This window comes from Labrus mixtus, chromosome 19 (assembly GCF_963584025.1).
Source record: "Labrus mixtus chromosome 19, fLabMix1.1, whole genome shotgun sequence".
NCBI lineage: Eukaryota > Metazoa > Chordata > Actinopteri > Labriformes > Labridae > Labrus > Labrus mixtus.
In genome coordinates, this window is record NC_083630.1 from 15,110,565 (window position 1) to 15,131,612 (window position 21,048).

Consider the following 21,048-nt stretch of genomic DNA (forward strand, 5'->3'; position numbering starts at 1 on the left):
TAGTTATAATCCATATAGCACCCTCTGCTGGTGACAGCCAGAAAGAGACCTACTAGTGAAATACAACAACAGTTCATTGAAATGCTTTTTTGACTGGTGACTAAATCTAATAATATCGGTCAGCCCATACCAATAGTCTCTGGATAAGCTATTATTGGCTGGCCGATTAATCGGTCGGGCTCTAGTCATGTGTGCCTGTTTTCAATGTTCAGTTAGATCAATGCTGCATTAACGTTACAATAACTGTTACCTTGGACTTAAACTGGAGACATGATACATGGCCTGTGGCAGCAAAAACAGCTGACAGTGAGCAGAAATGCGTCTTAATTATAAAAGCATGAAGCGATACAAAAGTTATGGCTGTGACAGAATTATCGTTTCTATGAAAAATAAGAGCGACTGAAAAAAGTCCTTCATTGTTTTTTCAAAAACGTTTTGGGAGCAGATGGCACTGACTGAGATTGACATCATGTTTCTAACACAGACATCTCCTTTAAGCTTTTCTGTTAGTCTCCCAATTCTAAGAGAAGATCATTTAAAAGGATCCAGTGAGTACTACATTTCACTGCATCCACAACCAATGTTCACAAAGTGCAAGTACATACTGTATACAAGACATTTGAACTTGTTCTCAGAAAAAAGTTCATGAGAATTTGTTGTTCAAAATCCATGAAACATCCTTGTAAATGATGAGAATCAAACTGTTTGTTCTCCCCTCGTCTTCTCACCTGGCATGAACACTGGAGACACAACAAGCCGTGAGAGGAGCAACACCATCGAGTGTCCTCTGCTCCTCAGACCCCACAGTCACTGGATCTGTCCTGGAGTTTGCGGGTGAGGATGAGGAAGGTGGAGAGTGAGGCGACTGAAATGTGGAAGATCAGCTGCCAGGCGTTCCTCAGGCCAAACAGGTAGAGGTTGCATAGGAAGATGATACTCAACAGAGTGAAGCACTTCGGCTTCTTTCGAGACGAGTGGAACAGGTAGAGGTGGCACTGTGGATGCGGAGAAGAGGGTCAAAAAAGTAGTTCGACAAATGTCTCTTGAAGCAGGAGTGAACAGCTGTGCTTTGGAAATGTGAGGCTCGTTTACCTGAAACACGCAGCAGATAAACGCCAGAAGAAACGCGACAACATTCCAAACACCGTCATAATCATCCTGCATACAGAAAATGAAACAGACAAATAAGGCGGTTAATGTGAAAGTGTACGTGATTTTAAAAGTACTGCATTGATTCCAGAACGAAAATCCCAGACTGCACATAAAGAAAATGACTTTGTGATATGAGGTGAGAAGGCTGTGCTGTATAAATACTTCATGTAAACTATTTCTTTTGAATTACAAAACATATTTGAAGAAGTTGGGATAGGATTCTGGCCGTACCTGGAATGTATACTCGATGAGGTGAACACCTCGAATTATGTTTAAAGATGCACACATGATATTCAGGACCAGGGAGAGGATGCCTGGTGCCGTCACAGGTTCAAGTCTTACATTCTGACCTGATTGACAAAACAGAGGGAATAAAGAAATAGTCTGTAACTATAATAAAACACCGACAAATCTTTGGAAATACTGTTTCATTACAAAAATAATTAAATACAAAAAATAAACAAATATTACAGTGAAAATGTCATTTATTTGCTATACAGTATAACTTCCATGCGCAGCAGTCTTACCTGATCCAGGACCTTGATCGATATGCCCGTTTGCAATGCCGTTAGTGAGATCCACTTCCTCCAAGTTAATTACTTGTGGTGGTTTAATCCTCAGATCCTCCTGGACCTCTGCCAACGTCACCTCCAGGGCCGGACCCCCACTCTGGTTGTACTGCTGCTTCAGCTTCTGAATGGTGCCATCTGTGGATTTTCATCCAGGGTAACATTAGAACGTGTTTAGAGATAAGAAAAACTCTAGGGCGATCTCTTTTTTTTATTCTGTGATTTTTGTACTTCTGTTTAGTATTAAAGTAAACATGGGAGCTGTGGTTTACATTCAAGAAGTATTATTGTTATTCAAACAAACACCTTCTGCAATTTCATTAATCATGAGTAAATCTGCAGGTTCATATCTCACTAAACTCACCAAATTCCAAAAATGGATACGGCCGGGCTGCCAAGGCAACAACAGTGCTATTGAAGCATGCTGTGAACTCCCAGCGCAGATCTTCCAGGAAGCAGAAGGCCTTAGCAACAGGGAGGCTGCAGTGGCACACGGTCATGTAGGAAACACCCTCCGAACAGACGAAGCTGAACAGGTCACAGGAGAAAAGGTGTTTAGTAAACAAACCGCCTGCCGAAACGTGACATGAACGCCCCTGTGATCACATGGACAACATTCTGTCTGTTTTCAGCTTAAAAAAAAAAAAAAGCAAACACACTCTGAGTCACTACAGATGGGCATTGTGGCAGAGAACACAATCCTTACTATATGTTGAGCTCCTGGCCCTTGATGCTCCCTCTGTCAGGGAAACAGGGCAGAGCCTTGCTGACGGTCCTGAGCTGCTGTTTCCTCTCCTGGAGCTCTCGGTTGTGTTCAAAGTCTGTGGAGGCCGACAGGGGGAGTCCATCCCTGACTCGAACCACAAAGGCAAACAGGATCAGAGACATGATCCACTGGGTCCATGAAGAACACAATGCCTACATGGGGTCAAGAGAAAGATCATATTATTTGTAATGCTGTGGTAGGGTTACAACTACAATCAATCTTTTTTTCTTGATTTATCGATTCATTTGTGTCAGTAGTATATTACAAATTGTAAAACGATAATCCTTAAGAGGCAAAATAAACACTTAAAATGTCTTGTTTTGTTAAAAAAAACAACAACAATGCATTCAAACACATTCAGAGAACAGAGAGAGGCATGACAATCACTTGATTTTTTTTTTCCAGATAATTGTGTTGTCTTTCATACACCTATTTCTTATTTGAGATACTATTATTTTATACCACAAATACACCACTTTGTTTATTTATACCAAAATCTATTTAGATGCCAGTTTATTAAGTACACGGTACCCATATAGTCCATGGGCCAGATGTTCAACCAGTACCACTCAAGGTGGCAAAGGTTAGTGATGATTTTTGAAAATGTCCATGTCTGTAGATTATATTTTGGTATGATAGACTTTCCTGAGTGGTAGCTGAGTCACAGAAACCAGCATATCTTGGTGCATATCTTGGTTTAGGCTCATGTTCAGGACATTTGTCAATGTTAAATACTATTGTGTTTGGTATCATTTTAAAGGGGACATTCTTGGCTTTCATTCAAGACCAATTGTGAATCTTTCTGACATACATCGAGGTAACTGTGGCTCTTGAAATTGTAAAAAACACACATTTTCCCCCAATACTTTTAAAGTGGGATACAAGAGCTATGAAATACATCATACTTTTATGAAGCATGTCACTTTAAAAAAATGTATTCAGGTGTTGAAGCATCTAAAACATCTCAAATCTAAATAAATACAAATTACTGCACTCAAACTTTAATTGTGACTGAAACTGAACAGATTGATTGATTGATTGATTGATTGATTAAATTTATTTCAGATATATCAAATAAAATCAAACATATCAAAAATACAAAACAAAATGAAAAGCACGAAAATACAGTAAACAAAAAACAATGTTCAAATTATTTCACAAAAAAAGAAAAAGAAAAAGCAAATTACACATATTCAATTGATATGCCTGAAAAGGAAGAAGTATAAACTTATTTAATCCTACCCCTTTTCCACAGCTCAATAATTAATATTTATTAAATTAAATTCTGTGTTCCTTATAATCTCTCTAGATATACAATCTATCTATATTACTATATTTATGATACTATATTTGATATTTACAAGCCAATGATTTTCCATACATATATACAACTCGATATACTATGATTTTTTATAATTTATATATTTATACAATCCTTATATCTATATATACATATCTATTTGTACTATATTTACATTTTATATATTGATACAATCCTTATATCTATATATACATATCTATTTGTACTATATTTACATTTTATATATTTATATAATCCTTATATCTATACAGTTTGATACAGTATGTTTACAATTATACATTTGATACATCTATGTCTATATCTATACAATTTGATATAGGCTACTATATGTACAATTTGCATATATATTATACACATGAACATACACCTGTGTATACAAAACTTGTAAACCCAATTATTATAACAAACCTTTTGTTGTTATTCATACCGCCATCAGTTTAACCATGTGGACACAACAACTGAATGTTATTATTAACTGTGTTGATTTTATTCTTATGTGAAAGCTGCTCAGTTAAGTCCCACTCACAAAATAAATATTACTCCAGTGGAGAGTCATATAGATACGAGTAGAGAATAACTCACCTCATTATTATGGATTTCATGCTGCAGCTTGTAACTTAGCTACTTGTGGTTAGCGAGCTTACACCATCATATCATAAAAATACAAAAGTTGCAGCCAGCCATCCGCAGCTTCAGATGCACATACTGAGTTAAGTTTGGTACTTTTAACTGCCAGCGATTATACAAATACTCCCACTTATTTGTAATGTTAAATGCGAATAAAGTCGCATTAAAATTAGCCACCGAGCTAACTTGAAGGCTTCTTCCTGATACCACCAAAACAAATCTGCTACGGAAACTCGGCAGGGACAAAAAGACTCTGCAGCGCATCAACACCCCTTCATCAAAAAGTGAGTTTAGCGCATGCTACCTGTCGGCCGCCAGTGACTAGCTTTTTGTTTAGCTAGCTACTGCACATAGGTAATTATTTTTTATTTGCAATGCTGAACAAGCTTTTCCTTCAGCTTCGTCGTCATTATTTTTATGTGAATTGTCTTTGTGGGTGAGATAAGTCGAACGGAAGCTGGCTGTTAGCTCGACCATTTCGCCTGCGCTAACATGGAAGTAAACGTAGTTAAATATGATTGTTTACTTTCCTGTTATTCATGAAGTATGCAGAACCTTTAACAACTGAGCTGATATGCGATTATACCAGTTAATGTAAATTAATTTATAGCGTTATATTGTAGGTCATTCGAGTGTTTATGTTAATTTTAATCTGTTATCATCGACATTCCTGATTCAATCAATTAATATATTGACCTCATTTGAGTATTTAGGCTAACTGGCTGCTGTGGTTTGCATGACATTAGGACTTTAAGCGTGTAGTTATTAAGATGTATTAAAAGCATTGGCTTGAAAAAGATTTACATAAATAGGATTTATGAAGTTGAAGTGGATTATTACTGTGTACATTTAACTGGGAAGTTTTATTGACAATGCAATTCTCAGAGAATCTGAGACAGACAGGGGATGTACAGTTTATTTTAATTTACTTAGCTGTTCATACAACTTATTTATTTTTACTTTTTTGTACTCTTTCTTTTTTTCTTACAATGCTAGTCTATTTTATATATAATTTTAACTTTTTTGTAGAAGCTGACTCAGGGAGAAACGCACAAGAATTCCAATGTACCTGTACTGTACCTGTACCTGTGCAAATGGCAATAAACATCTATTCTAACATGATGAGGGTGAGGCTGTCTTTAGGTTTAGCAGGGGTTTGCTGAAATGATGGGTCAGATTTACCTACTGTAATATTTTTTACATTACATTAAATAGTGTAGATTATATGATATTATATATATAGAATAGAATAGAATTACTTTATTGATCCCAAACTGGGAAGTTGTGGCGTTACAGCAGCAGGTTATCCAAACACACAATATGAGTAAAAAACACAATGTTCGCAAATCGAAACACAATATAATGTTAAATACAAAGTAAATAAGTTCTAAAAATATAAAAAATAAGAATGTGAATATATACAACCAGCATTGCTAAGCATTACTAGTCTTAAATAGGAAAATTAAATATGGAAGATTGAATGTAAATGTGCAAAAACAGAGTCGTAAATGGTTGTAAATTAAATATGAAAGATTAAATGTAAATGTATATATTAGTTGTCTGTACAGTGTCACATATAGGCTATATATAGTGTTTTATGGGAAATGGACATCCCGGTCCTTGTGGTTTGCAGCTGTCACTAGACTGAAATTAGGTCCAACACATTTTGTGAGTTGGTATTTGAAGTCGATTTTAAAGGATCCAGAATAGAGTTTGCTTGGTCCATATGATTCCTTAATAATGAACCTACTTTATTCTGGGTTAACTAGTGTTTGATGTGCGTTTGCCTGTACTGCTTTTGATGTAAACATGTTCACAACAGGCCACTGTCATACCTTGAAGAGACATTTCTGTCTATTCTGACTCTGCCTGTGTTTTTGCAGGCTCTGTAGTATCTGCAGTGTGTGACATATCAGTGTCTGTAAACCATCACACGGTGATAACTCAGTGAACATGTTGAAGTGGAGTTTAAAAATGTGCTGGGAGGAAGCCGTGCTTAGATTTGCATTGCTGGTACAGTGAGTCTTGTCCCTCACTCCCCTCCCCTCCCATCGCTCTCTCCCCTCCCCTTTCTTCTTCTTCCTACCTCCCTTGCTGTCTGTTAGTTTCCCCACATTGTTTCCAACACACACTGCTATGTTGTTGTCCATAGGTTTACACTGACAGCTGAGAAAGTCAACCTGAACGTGGCTCTTTAAGAGACTGTAGCCTGATTATTTTTAATACAGAGTTTTTATCTTTACCCTTTTTTACATTTTAGGTCAACTAGACTTTGATCACTATGGGGGTGAAAGACCGCCCTCAGTGCTACTTTGATGTGGAGCTCAACCGGGAGCCAGGTAAGAGAATTTAAAATCAGTTTACAGGTAAACAGAAGTGGTTAATTTTCATACATGGTTGCTTTGAACTGATATAATTAAAAACATAATCTGCATGTATAAAAGGTTTTTTCTGTAAGTGTGTCACTGCGAGTGGTCGTGAACAGTTTGTTTGAAGCCTAGCCTTAAGTAGCTATTAGCTTTGTGTACCAAAGGAGCTGTAGCTAAGTGCAAATGATGTAAATGTAAAGACAGGAGGACCAGTTCAGCGGCCGCAGGCTATATAAAAAATACATATTTAGATAAGGAGGAACAAACCAACCTTCATCACGTTCATCAGAGAGCTTTCAGGTTTGGTGTGAGCTATGGGAAAGTTTCTATAATGTCTCGGCCTCACCACAGGATCCTCCTAATTGTTGGAAACCCATTAAAAATATGCTGATGTTTGCAGTGTTATACTCCTGTAATGCACCTCTTAATGTATCCACGGCCTGGTGATGTTATAAGCCTTTGTTAATTATTTTTATGAACATCATGTTTATCTGACAGTGCCTCTTATCATCCTGTGACTTTTTTCATTTTTAGGAGCTACACGCTTACTTTGTTCTCTTCTGTGTTTTCTAGTTGGACGCATAGTCTTCCAACTTTTTTCCGATGTTTGTCCCAAGACAAGCAAGAACTTTCTCTCTTTGTGCACTGGTTAGTAATCACACTATTTCTATTCCATCCTTGTTCAATATGTTCTTTATACCCAAATAATGAAGTAAGTTGTGTGAGTGCATTTCATGAAAACCTGTATGTGCTGTAGTGATCCATTTCACTGTTTGAAAATGGTTGAGGTTGTCAGGCCACATACTTCAATAAATCAACAACTTCCTCTGATTAAATCAAGCTTGTATCATTCACTTCCAATCTGTCCCATCAAGATAATAATGAGTAAGAAAACGAGGCTGCCAATAGGAGCCCTAGTATCACTCTGGACTCCTCTTTGGTCATTTGATATGTTGAGGAAAGGAGCATGTGTAAATTGTCCGATGACAGATGGACTCCCTGGTTGGACAGAGGGGGTCCTGGTCTCTCTGCCTACATACATCATCCAACAGAGTAGAACACGGTGTACTGTAGTAGGGTTGGTTTGACTAAAGATAGCCGTAAATCTGCGAGCAGACAGCAGATCGATCCTGCATCTCATTTTTCAGCCCTCCATACCTCGTAAGTCTGTTCCTTTTCCTGGACACGCAGACACAACACTGCTCAGTGATGTGATGTGTCTGACTGAGCAGTTTGCTGTGGCTTTCTCAGTGTCACTGCTGTGTCCTTTACGGGGGGGGGGGATCAGTCTCCACCATTAGAAACCAAACCAATACTGAAGCAAAAGGAATCAAAATACTAAAAGAGCAGCAACCTAAGCAGGTGATCAGAACGGCCAGACCCCCTGTCCTCTGAAAGCACACTTCAACACTTCACATCACATGTAATCAAATCTCTACCTGTAGGGCTCCTTTTACTTTAGAAAGTAAACCCAATATTTGGCCCATTGTCTGCTTCACTCTAGTGGAAAACTTCTTAATGAAATGTGTCGGAGCACTAACAACAGGATGCCTGAATAAAGGCATGTGCTTCATTAAATTCTCCTCCATTCATTCTCCACATGTGGTTTCAGAATAAATCCTGTGGCAACGTTCACGGCTTACATTACTTTACACCTTTAAGGCATCTGGTATACACAGAAGCACTTCACACAGTAGGTCGTCTGTTGAACGTGTCGCATTTGAGGGCTCGTGTAACATGTCTCTCGTTGCAGGTGAAAAGGGAACGGGCAAAATCACAGGGAAAAAGCTGTGCTACAAAGGCTCCACATTTCACAGAGTTGTAAAGAACTTTATGATCCAGGGTGGCGACTTCACTGAAGGTAATCATGTCTGACAGAGGACCTCTTTGCATCCTAAATTGACGTGTTTTATCAAGTTGATTGAATTAGCTGTGGTTAGTTCTGGTTGTGTTAACTCTTTCGTTTTGTAGAAGAAATGTAGCCTTCACTGTTTGTTTGAGAATGAATCAGTTACTCTCTGGATTTTCAACAATGGTTATTTTTTTTGCATCGTTTCCAGAAACAGCAGCACAAATAATCACAGTATGATCTTTGTAATATGACCTGGTGCAACTTCCATCTCATAGAGCCTTTAATTTAAAAAAGAAAAAGTAAAAGAGGTGTTGGTGTGTTTTACGTGGTCGTAGAACTCATCGCTATTCACCTCCACAATCGTACTTAACGCTTCTGAGGTTTTTATTTTTTTTATGTATCTCTTTATCCTTTTTATAGAAAATGGTGCTTCTATCCTCTTAATTGATTGAATTGATCTTTTTATTGTTTGTTTTCAGTCTATTTATTCATTTTATCAGTTAACTAAATATAATTATTCATTTAACATTTTAATAAAACATTGTGTTAATTATTTTTCTTTACTGTACATCACTGTGTTTTTTTTTTTAATGTACCAGCTGCTCCAAACAAACTTCCCCTGGATGGATGAGTAGAGTTGTTTGAATTTGACTTTGTAACATACAGAATAATAACAAAGCACTAAATGCTGCAGAGATGCACTGGCCTACACATTTTCTCCAGGTGTATACAAATGTCCAATCATCATTATTTAAAAAGGTTTTTCAGTGACAATACAAATTCTAATGCAAACATAGATTCCTTGTAATAGTAATGCACTTGTGATATGAGTCACACTATTTAAATTTTTTTCCCCCCATATCGTCCAATCCTTGTTTCAGAACCATCAATTTGTTACAAAATCACCGGGGGGACGAAGCGAGGGTAGACACCATATTCTAATCAAAGGGCTGCTTTGTTGTGTTGATGTTGATGTTGATGTGGGTGTTTGTGGACAAAATGCAGACACTACACTTTTGTCTGAATGTGGGAGCCACATGCATCGCTCTGCTTATTTCTGAAACTCTGACAGGTGTGTTTAGAGTTCGTTTCAAGTTTTTTTTTTTGGTTTTTTTTTACGATGTTAATGAACTCTGTTGATCTCTGCAGGAAATGGAAGGGGAGGAGAGTCCATATACGGTGGCTACTTTGAAGGTAATTGGAATTTCAAACTACCAAAAAAGCAGTATATCATGTTGTTGTCTTCTAAAAGTCAATCTAAAAGCAAAGTAACGCCTTTTGCATGTGAAATGTTTTGCATGTCACTCTAATGTTAATAATGGGTTTCTTGTGAATGTTCCTACATATGACTGTTGACCTTCACTTCTCCATTGTATAGTGCTATTGTACAGTAGAAGGCTTTGTCAAATCAGCATGGAGAGTAGGCATTCTCTTTATTGAAAGCTACAATCTTCCTGCCTAAAATTTTCAACATATTCTTTTATTTATAGAGTGGTCTTTTGCAAAATGAGAAGGTAAGAGATGTACACAGTTCAGTAACACAATGTCAACATTGTCCCCACCACCTTCCTCTGAAAAAAAAAAACTGTGCAAATGTTTGCAAATGATGCAGGTGCAAATTTGTTGTGAAAGGCTTGTTACAGGTTCTTCTATACAAACAGCTTCACTGTTTTTAGAGCCCCAGAGCCTCGAGCTGCTCATGTTACTTTTTTTATGTTACGAGGTATTTATAACCACATGACGTCCATGACACCAAGTCAGATGCAGGCTGCAGGCTCCTTTGCTCAATAGAAGACTTATTAAGAGCAGCACATTGGCTCTCTGCTGCCTTGCATCGCTGGTTCATCATAAGATGATGAAATAGATTTGGAAGCACTTTTAGATTTTTAAGTTTCCAACTTAAATGTTTTTAGAAAGCCTGATGATAACGATGACTTATATTTGTTTACTTTTCTTATATTTTATAGCATGTTTCCAGTCAATTTATTTCTACATTTTTCTCTGTAAACGTAGACTTACTCCACATCAATGCACAAATATTCTAAGCATTCGATGTGTTTGGCTTTCCTTCACTCAGTAATGAAGCTGGTTTCACATCTAAGCCTCTGGTTAAATGTTACAATAGATGCAAACCATGATTCTATACTTTGGAACAGGGTGAGAATGATGTTCATTTTTAGTTTCAGGACTGAAACACACGTTTTGTACTTAAGAAAAGGATCATAGTAAACAACAAATCAGTGCCATTATGGAATGAGTGGATGGTGAGGCAATGATTAGGTTTCATAAATCACCATTTTTATCCCCTTTGACTTGCTGTCCCCTGAATATTTCCGTCTTCATGTTTACAAAAACACGTTCCAAGACTTCCATACGTCTTTTTCTGATATTAACAGACGAGAACTTCACTCTCAAACACGACAGACCCTTCCTGTTGTCGATGGCCAACCGAGGGAAGGACACCAACGGTTCACAGTTTTTCATGTGAGTTACTGAGTAATGAAAACTTTACCACTAAACTGACAGGTTTATTTGCTTTTTTTAATGATTTTGCACTCTTCCACTTTTCTCTGTTTTAAAACTGTAGAATGAGTCATTGACAGTCACCGCTGTGTGTGCAGTTAGATTCTAAAGTGCAGAGAAACATGGATTCATTCTTCTTTTTTTTTTTTTCCTACAAATGTGTTACATTTCTTCTCTTGCCATTTTGTGTAACATTTTACAGAAACTCTAGCATCCTGCTCCTCCAAGGTAATGTTTCTCCAAGGCTGTGTTTCTCTCTCTCCTGACTGTTTTCATCATTCTCTAGTTTTTATGAGCAAATATTCTGCCGAGTACAGTGTTTACTTTGGATTGTTTGGATAGTATTCACCAAAGTCACACGTCTTATTTGACTATGTAGACTTTGCTAATCACAATGACATGCTGTCACTATAAGGTAGAAGTTTTCTTTGTGTGTTTAAATACTTCTGACTTAAAGGAGGCTGATGATTCAAACATTTCTTATAAAGTTACCAACTCACATGCCTGTTATTTTTACGTCATCAACCAGAATTTAAAGTTTTTCTAGATTGATTTGAAATGAAATATCATGAAACAGAAGCTGGCAAACTTTATGTTTTTATTTTTTAGAATTTTCCCAGAGGCACTGTAGCATTCACAGGATGTTGAAGTGACTTACTTATTCTCATTCTTTTCTCATTCTCCTCTTTTTTACATGACCCTGTCCCTGCCATTGGTCCACCTTCCCTGGCTTCTTTGCTGGAATTTCCACAAACAGCACAACAAAGATGGCGCCTCATCTTGATGGGTAAACAGTAGTTCTACTTTTACACCGTTAAGAGTTTAAAAAAAACATGTTCAACGTTTATCATGAATGTACATGTGTCTTGATTTAAATGAACTGTTTCCAGGACTTCTCAAAGGCTTTGAGAACTTGTATTTGATTTTTAGTGACTACAAAAAAAAGTCAAAGTGTAAGGGCGCTCTCGCACTAGGCAAAGTTGATCTGTATGGTGCTGAAGCACAATTGTCCCCACTCCTCATTCCCATGCTGGCCTGCATGCACATTGCTCCAGGGCTAACCAGGCCTCAGAATGTACCTCTTACTTACCTCTTAAACATGATGTCTTAATACAAAACATGCATGGCTTTTAGTTTACAAGACAGACAGGGGGACTCAAGAAAAAGTTGAGTCCATGTCCGCACATCGGAGAACAACACAGGAGAACATGACTGCATTTACTGTCTTTGTGGCTTATTGTGGAGTCATTTTGGACAGATTCATCCGTAACACTATCTCGATAATGGAAGGCTGGGATCGATTATACTTCATGTTCACATTGTGTACCCTGCGTGTGCTCGTGCATGAGCAGCTGTACCGTGCCGAAGCACACCTCTTCCATCCATGCCAGGGCCAAGGAAGTGTACCGGGCTTGAGCACAGAACGGAGCACTCACACTAGGCAAACAAACTGGACTTTGGGGGTCAAACGTGGTTGGGCACGGTACAGACTGCCTAGTGTAAGTGCGTCCTAACACTGCAATGCTCAGCTAATCTTCTTCATCAGGACTTTACTATATTTGACATAAAACTGTGGTTTGTGTGGGACACCTTCACTCCTAGTAAGATGTTCATTGGGAATAGTCTGAAAATCCTCTTTTAGTCAAGTTGCTCCAAAGTTGTAATGGACATCAATGGTGTCTGTCTCTGTGCAGAGTCCACGTCGTCTTCGGGGTTGTCATCTCAGGCTTTGAGGTGATTAAGAAGATCGAGGGGCTGAAGGCTGACTCGGCCAGCAGACCCTACGCAGACGTGAGAGTGATGGACTGCGGGCAACTTTTCACAAAGTCTGCTAATGATGGTAAGCTCAGGAACTCGTCTACCTTGTCTTTAAGTTCAGGTATCTTTGTTATTTCATCTTGATGTCAACAAATCTGATGAAAAGGTGAAGGCTGCCATCTCTATCCTGAATAAATGGTCAAAAATACGAGTCATTTTTATGAACTGTTCCTTTAATTTCTATTTGCATTTAGAAAGGTATGCACTGCCAGTAGTAAATACTACTTCAACAGGACTACTTTGTGGTTTTGTTGGGGACTATTTTCTGCCTCTGGTTATGTGTCTGGATTCATTTTTGTACAGAAGTGGATCTCTATAGTAAGTCACATCAATGCACTGAGTTTGACTCTTTTAATGGGATTCGTAGCCAAAAAAAAAAATACAGAACATCAGCAGACTTTTGTTGACAGGTAAGAATTTGATATGTGGTGTGCATTATGTCAGACAAAGGCTTTATATTTTCACCAATGTTTTTAACTTATCTTTTCAAGATCCCTTCTGTCGCCTCTTCTTCTTTCCCTGTGTGAAATAAAGTGCCTCGCTTGAGATTGTAACTGGGTCGTGTTTTGTGTTCATGCTGTAGAAGGTTGGCATTCTGATGCCAGTGGCCCCCCCCACCCCCACTGGCATTCACGTGGGGCGTGTAACCCGATCTTCTGTTTAATGAGGATCAGTGATCTCTCTGGAGCTCTGTTGGCATCTGCCCACCTGACACTGCCAGGCCTGCTGTCATGGCCTCCAACATACAGAGAAGAATCACACAAAGCCCGTGTTGGTTTCATGTGACTCTTCTTGTATGAGTCGTTCAATACATCAGTGCTCATTTTTTTTGTGAGAACAAAAGCTATATTTTTGTTTTATGACATACATGCTGTTGTGTTACTGATTTCAGTGCTTGAAGGCAAGAGGAAACGACTCTCCCATTCTGCTGAGTCATCCCAAAATTCCCTCGACTCCACCTCTGCGCTCACGTCTTCAGAGGAATCTGAGAGTGAATCAGATGAGAATCATCTTAAGAACAAGAAACATGGAAATAAACGGGCCAAAAAGAAAAGGAGGGAATCAAAGAAGAGGAAGAAAACTGTTGATCTGCACTCAGCACAAAGGTACTTTTATAATCTATCTTTTTTTAAATCATATTTTTACTTCAAAAGTTACTCACCTGTCCTTGCTGTAGTTTGAGATCCGTGATTCCAGGTAGAAATGGAAGCGCTAACACGATTGCTGTGCGAGCGAAGAATTTCTTCTTTGCATAACAAAGCATCGTTTTGCATGTGTCATGTCATGACGCTCTCACAGCCCTGTGGATGGAGCGACGCTGGATGGAGAGAATGAAGTGGACGGAGAGAAGGAGCGGAGTGGAAAGAGAGAGAAGCCCATCGTCCGACCGGAGGAAATCCCCCCGGTGCCAGAGAATCGCTTCCTGCTGCGACGGGACATGCCATCTCAGGAAGATAAAACACAGATGTCAGTTTGAAGTTGGAATTCATTGATGTGTTTGTTTAAGCTGACTCGTCTAAATAATTACAGTAGATGTTTGCTTTGACTTTTCATTCTTTTTTCCAGAGTTGAGAAAGAAGAAACTCCTCTTTCAGCCGACCAGAAACCGGCCGTCTCCAAGTCTGGACGGAAGATCAAAGGCAGAGGCACAATGGTGAGCTCACCTCACTTCACATCTCAGATTTGATGTTCAGATGTTTGTTTGTTGTTTGAGTAGTAGTAGTATACACTGCTCAAAGAATTAAAGGAACTCTTCATCCTCACAGTATGACACCAAATCAGTTCAACTTCAGGGATATCAATCTGTCCATTTAGGAAGCACAAGTGATTTTTAAATCATTTTCACCAGCTTTGGTGCAAATGGTATTGACAACATCTATTTCTGTACATTTTCTTCTTTGCAGAGATATCACACCCCCACGAGGTCAAAGTCACGCTCTGTGTCTGTGGAGGAGCGTGGAAGCAGTGAAACTCCGCCACACTGGAAAGAAGAGATGAAGAGAACAAAAGTTTATCAGCCGCCGAGCGTTGAAAGATGGAGCAAAGGAGACAAGTACGGCTATAATCCTTTTCTTTTTTTTTTTCTTTTCTTACCAGTAAAGCTGTTTTCACTCATGCACAAAACTCCTGAAACAATTCCTGACATTTTCAAGGTGAGCTGCATGTGTGAACACAAGCCTGACTTAAGCCGGACTTTCTCCTTCCAGCCCCGGGGTAAAATTTCCAGGGAAAGTTGGTGTAAACAAATATGAAGCCGCAGCAGGAATGCATGTGTGAAAACAGCTGACGATGCATGTTTTTGGTTTATTGCATCTTCTGACTTTAAAAATGGAATGATTATTTTCGTGCAGATGGGACGACAGAAGCGACTCTGCGTGGTCCCGCTCAGCAGAACAGTCCGTAGCAGGCAGCTCGGAGAGGTCCAGCCTGCAACATAAACAGAAGAAAGAGAAAAAGAAATCCAAACACAAGAAGAAGGCCAAAAAACGGAAACAGGGCAAGAAGAAAAGCTCCAAGAACAAACCTCAGGAGAAGCACCTGTCAGAGGGAGAGAGGTCTGCGTCCTCTGAGAGAAAGTCCAGAAGATCCCGCTCTCCGTCCCGCTCCTCCTCCAATCAGCATCATTCATCACCAAGGAAACCAAGGCGGTCTTCACGGTCTTTCAGGGACTCACGATCCTACTCCAGATCCTACACATCCAGTCGGTCCAGATCTAGAGGGAGATCCAGGTCTTATTCAAGATCCAGAAGCCTTTCTAGATCTAGAAGCAAGAGTCTTTCTAGATCCAGATGTCGGTCTTATTCTCGGTCACGATCAAGATCTAGATCTAGATCCAGGTACAGATCAAGATCTTCATCCAGGAAGAGGAGCTCATCAAGACCGCCAAGAAAGAGGAAAGCCAGCAAGCCCAAAGCTGACGCCTTGATCCACGTTCCTGAGAAGCTCTCAGATGGCAAAGTCCCGACTGCCCCCAGACTCCCGCCCGCCCCGGCTCCTGAAAGCGTCCCCGTGATCCCTCTGAGTGACAGTCCTCCGCCTTCGCGCTGGAAACCGGGTCAAAAGCCTTGGAAGCCCTCATACATCCACATCCAGGACATTAAAGCTAAAGTAGCTCCAAGTAGCCTTTCCTCAGCTGGACAGATAGCTGACAGCATCACAGAGAAAACTCAGACACCCAAGTGTCTGCCAGCTGAGTCTGAAAGTGACAAAGCACGCAAACCTGCACTGCGCTCAAAAAGCAGATCCTCCAGGAGCAAGTCCTACAGCCGCTCACGGAGCAGAAGTTACAGCAGGTCCAGATCCAGGTCAAGGTCTTCATCCTACAGCAGATCAGGCTCCGAAAACTCCCAGAAATCCCATAGCAGCAAGAAGAATCTGCTGAGTAAGGAATGGAAAGATTATTACAGCACCCTGAGGAAGATAAAAAACTTAGACAAGTACATTTCACTCGCCAGTAGTAAAGAGGCTCCGTCCGGATCAGAGAAGGAGGCAGGATGTGAGCAGGACCCTGATATCAGAAGAACTGGCTCTCTGGAGAAAACAAAAGAGAAAGGCAGCTCTCAGGATGGAGAGATGAGACATTACAGCTCAGTGCCAGCAGAGAGCTTTAATAGCAGGTCTGAATGGGACAGTGACAGTGATAAAGTGAGCCAAAGCAACAGCGCTGCCCTGTCTAAAAAACAGAAACAGGCAGCTCAGTCCAGTGAAGGTCTTGACAAAAAGTTGTCTGCTCTTACTGGATGGAACTCGGAAAGCGATTCTGAAAATATACCCGCAAGAACGTTGGCAATATCTGAAAAAGAGGAAGGCGAGGCAAGTTCAGAATCTGAAGACGAGACCTCCAAGAAGACGTCACGGGCAGCGCCTGCTGCCGTCAAATCAAAGCAAAGTCCTGAGAAGGTGCCGGAGAGACACAAGAGCAAGAAGAAAGCCAAACGTAAACACAAGCACAAGAGAAGAAGTGAAAACAAAAGCAGATCCCATCACAGTAAAGCCAAAGGGAAGAGATCTAAAAGGAAACATCAGAAGCTCAAAGAGACTTTCCACTGGCAGCCGCCGTTAGAGTTCGGAGAGGAGGAAGAAGACGATGAGTCGAAACGAGAGAAACGCAGTCCTGGAAGAGTCGCTAAAGACAGACCTGGTGCAGACAGTATGACTGAAAAGCAAAATGTAACCTCTGTGAACAAGAATCCTACCAGAGAAGAAGAAAGTACCAACAAAAACCTGAAGCACGCTGAAGCTCATCTTCACTCAGGTTCCAACAGGAACGGTGCCAATTTAGCCAACGTCAAAGAGCAGGAGTCTTTAGTGGATATGGACATTTGTACCCCAGAGCATGAGGTTGATATTGAAGAACCTCCAGTCACACAGGATCATCATAATGATGCCTCAAAATCTACCTCAAAGTCTGTAGATCTGGTTTTACCTCGTAGCAAAGAGGAGCCTTCTGTAAACTTCCCAGCGTTTGGACTCCAAGAAGAAGGATCCTCAGATAAACCTGGAATAAACTTCAAGTGGAAGCCTTTGAAAGGAATGTCAGCTTTTCAGAACATGAACCTGCAACCTGTCACCGCAAGAAACGCCCAACTTCAAGAGACTGCCAAAGCAGAGGGAGTGAGGATGGAGATAAGGAGCAAGAGCCGTGTCAGACCCGGATCTCTGTTTGATGAGGTCCGGAAAACTGCACGGCTCAATCAGCGACCGAGGAACCAGGAGAGCTCCAGCGAGGAGGGATCTCTCTCTGACGGAAAGACGAGGGGGGCGTCACACACCAGATCCCCACTGAAGAAGAAATCTAGGTCCGCGTCCAGGAAGTCTCGCTCGGTCTCCAGCCACAGGTCCCGCTCCAGAGGCAGGTCCCGCTCCTACAGCCGGTCCAGTAGTCGATCCCACAGCTCCAGCTACTCCTCCAGGTGAGACCGTTTGATTGCATGAAGAACAAAAGGGAACAAGTGGTAAATGTGTCTCAATGCTGGACGGTCTTCTTCATCGAGATTGGTCTTGAAGTGTGTTCTTGTTCTTTGGTTAACCAGCGCGATTCTTTTTTAGGAGCCGCAGCAGAAGTCGGAGGAGACGCAGGAGAGGACGGTCGCACTCTCGCAGCAGCACATATCAGAGTTACAGGAGTCACAGGTATACACTCAAACACTGGTTTCATAATCTGTTGCAGCTAATGGATCCCAGAGGGGAAGTCTTTTCAGCTACCCTCAGGATAAAACTTTAAGTTGGAAGTTATTTTGTTCTTTGTTTGATATTTCCACAATAAGAAAACTATCATTTAATGAAATGTTTCAACAGTGCAACCTTTCCAACACTTTTCATTTTATTACTCACTCTTTAAGGACTTGCATGTCTGTTTTTATTTCCTTTATTTCCTTTTTTTTTAACAGTCGGACGCACAGTAGGAGTCATTCCAGAAGTCGCTCTTATACCCGCCGTCGGAGATCTAGGTTTGACACTGATATTTTAATTTGTTCCATGTTAGTGGTCACAGAGTACCTTCTTCCACGTTTATGCTACAGCTACATTCAGATCTAAACAACAAGATGTCTTTATGACGGTTAAAACAGGGATGAGGTGCATGATGCTGCACTCTTAATTCAAAGTTTGAAGTGATCATTTTACAACTGTCAGTTTTTATAAAGTTTGGTTTGATAAAGTCAACATGGTCCATGGAAACAGATTGATACACGACTGTTTCTCTCAGAAGAAGAGCTTCTGTGTGGAGAGTTTTAAGTGCTGAAATGATTACGTCAACAGATCATGGACTGGTTTGATCATTTACCCTTTAAGCAAATTAAAGATTTGATGAATGTCCTGAGGAATGAGGAAAAGCAGCATCTATTTAATGTCTCTTCAGTGTTTGAGTATTATTCATCACTTCATGACATATTATGGAATAGAAGATAACCTGAATACCCAGAAAATAATCAGCAGATTCATGAATTGTACGCTTTTCCAGAGAAACCCTATCTGCAGGCATTGATTGTGTAATAATTTGTTATTGCATGAAGCAGGAACAACCAATCAGTCTTTTTCACCGTGCAGCAGACACATTGATTATTCTGTTAATAAAAGGGAACAGAAACAGCGTCACTTTTTTTTATCATATCACCTGGACGTTGCTTTTCTGTTGAAATCAGCTTCTACTGATCCATGGCCGTATGTTTGTGCAGGTCAGACTCCTACGACAGCTATTCCAGCCGGAGTCGAAGTGTGAGCAGGAGACGAGGCCACAGACGAAGTGACAGCTACAGGAGCTCGGACCGGCGCTCCCGGTAAGACGCTCTGCTCCCTCCTGGACTCTGACGGACATGGAGGCAGGTCTCAGACCAGCCTTTTAACCCCCATGTTTTTCTTTCTGTGCTAAACGTTATGCCACTGTTTAACGCAAAGATATATTTTTACGGTTCAATCTAATTCAAGCCCAAAAAGTCAAATACTTAAATGTGATTCTGGTCTTTATTAGCAGGTCGTATCACTCCTCCAGTCGCAGTTCTTCAAGGCGCAGAAGTCACAGTCGCAGCAGTCGTTACAGCTGAGCGTCAGGCGGAGAGTGAAGAAAACCACAAAGTCTGAACACTGAGAAAAACACTAAACTAAATACTGCTTTTGTAATCCATGAGCAGCTAAAATGTACAGTATATGGGAAAAGTCACTTCAAATCTTGAAATGTGTTCCTGGGCTTTTATCCCGGCTAAATGAGCTGACGTGAGAAAGTCCATTTTACAGAATGTAAAGTCAACCTTACAAGCCAACAGGAAGGCGACTCAAAAGTCCTGGATGTATAAAAAAAACAAGGTCTTTGTGATATATATGCTGTATATATTTTATATCTGTGTAATGCTTTTCTATTTTTATTTTATACACTGAAACGTACGAGAACGCATACTGTAAGTGTCCAATCTTTTCACAGGTGGGAGGGTATTTTTGATTTAGCCTTAAAGTCAGGGTCAGCAAGCAGGGTTGTTCAGTAGAAAAAGAAAACTATGCTGCAGTGGAAGCTGTAGTAGTCTTTGTTGTCTTCATTTAAAACTGTACCATCAATGTTTAAACTGTACTCAAAGTATAGTGTGTATCATTTTGATTCAAACAGTTCTGAATGTACATTGAATAAATACCACCACTTGTGAAGCTTTTGGTTATTCTTTTTCTATCGTTCTTTTTCTTTCAGAGGCTTATGATTTGAGTGTCTTACCTCTACAATGGCGCCACCTACCTTTAAGTATAGAATGTGCAGCTTGTGTGGGATGCACAGTTCTGTCTTTAGGCTTTGTCCATGCAGACTTAAATATATGTTTGTGCCCCACACTATGAATAAAATGTCATGCTCTACAAATCTAATCCAACTCCTTGCTCAGTTAGCTTTGAATACTTATATTAAGGAGATATTAAATAATCACACTCAGAACCAATGAAAATTTGGTTTCCTTATTTTGTATACTTACATTTCAGGCTGTGCTTTTAGGCGAGCCATGGAGCGTTCTTTTTAGCTTCATGCTACAAAACTAAAGTTTTCCACGAGATAGAGATCTTATTGAAATGCTACAGTACTATTTTTGTTTAATCTATAAATGTAGGATTTCAGGCAGTGAAACCAACAGTTCACACCTGCTTTGTACGGATGGAGGTTAGTGAGACTCAAACTTGGATGGAGGACACTCCATGCAAGAGAAGTAAATTTGCATGTGCATGGATAACATCATTTGATTTGATTTTGGACATACCAATCTGCTAGAAAACTATTTTTAATAATAGAAACATATTTGTAGATTCTTTCTTTTTAGATTTCTTTTTGTTTTTTACATTTTCAGATGTTACATACATCAGACATAAGCAGATTTATCACATAAAATTCAATGTTAGTTGCAGCATTGAAAGTGAAATAACTTGTGGTAATGTGGAATGTGCTTTTTGCAGTACTGTACACACCACCAAACAAACAAACTGAAAACGCATTGATAAGCTTTATAACTAATTTGGAGGGGTCGTGAATTAAGCTATAAAACTTTTGTTTGTTTATTAAATGCTTATCTGGTGCATACAAAATT

The 21,048-nt window shown here is 39.9% G+C and overlaps 2 protein-coding genes across 9 annotated transcripts; one reads left to right on the forward strand and one right to left on the reverse strand.

The window, feature by feature from the left end:
* Positions 1-301: 301 nt before the first annotated feature.
* On the reverse strand, positions 302-4,666 carry sec22c (SEC22 homolog C, vesicle trafficking protein). Its single transcript, XM_061064781.1, has 7 exons — positions 4,391-4,666; positions 2,428-2,639; positions 2,086-2,249; positions 1,680-1,859; positions 1,384-1,502; positions 1,093-1,158; positions 302-995 (listed from the first exon to the last, which is right to left on the reverse strand). The coding sequence occupies exons 2-7, from the start codon at positions 2,607-2,609 to the stop codon at positions 795-797; spliced, it is 912 nt and encodes a 303-aa protein (XP_060920764.1). The 5' UTR covers positions 2,610-2,639; positions 4,391-4,666; the 3' UTR covers positions 302-794.
* Positions 4,667-4,683: 17 nt separating this feature from the next.
* nktr (natural killer cell triggering receptor) lies at positions 4,684-20,131 on the forward strand. Of its 8 annotated transcripts, none has more exons than XM_061064773.1 (17): positions 4,684-4,789; positions 6,696-6,774; positions 7,378-7,452; positions 8,558-8,665; positions 9,806-9,850; positions 11,053-11,140; positions 11,937-11,966; positions 12,874-13,019; positions 13,890-14,103; positions 14,297-14,464; positions 14,564-14,651; positions 14,902-15,050; positions 15,349-17,910; positions 18,047-18,130; positions 18,388-18,447; positions 19,174-19,275; positions 19,467-20,131. In XM_061064773.1, exons 2-17 carry the CDS (start codon positions 6,717-6,719, stop codon positions 19,537-19,539), a joined length of 4,050 nt encoding a protein of 1,349 aa, XP_060920756.1. In that variant the 5' UTR covers positions 4,684-4,789; positions 6,696-6,716; the 3' UTR covers positions 19,540-20,131. The 8 variants fall into 8 exon arrangements, with proteins under 8 accessions (XP_060920756.1, XP_060920757.1, XP_060920759.1 ...); XM_061064774.1 differs by having other exon boundaries at positions 19,470-20,131; XM_061064776.1 differs by lacking the exons at positions 4,684-4,789; positions 6,696-6,774; positions 7,378-7,452 and adding an exon at positions 10,147-10,170 and having other exon boundaries at positions 8,592-8,665.
* Positions 20,132-21,048: the final 917 nt, after the last annotated feature.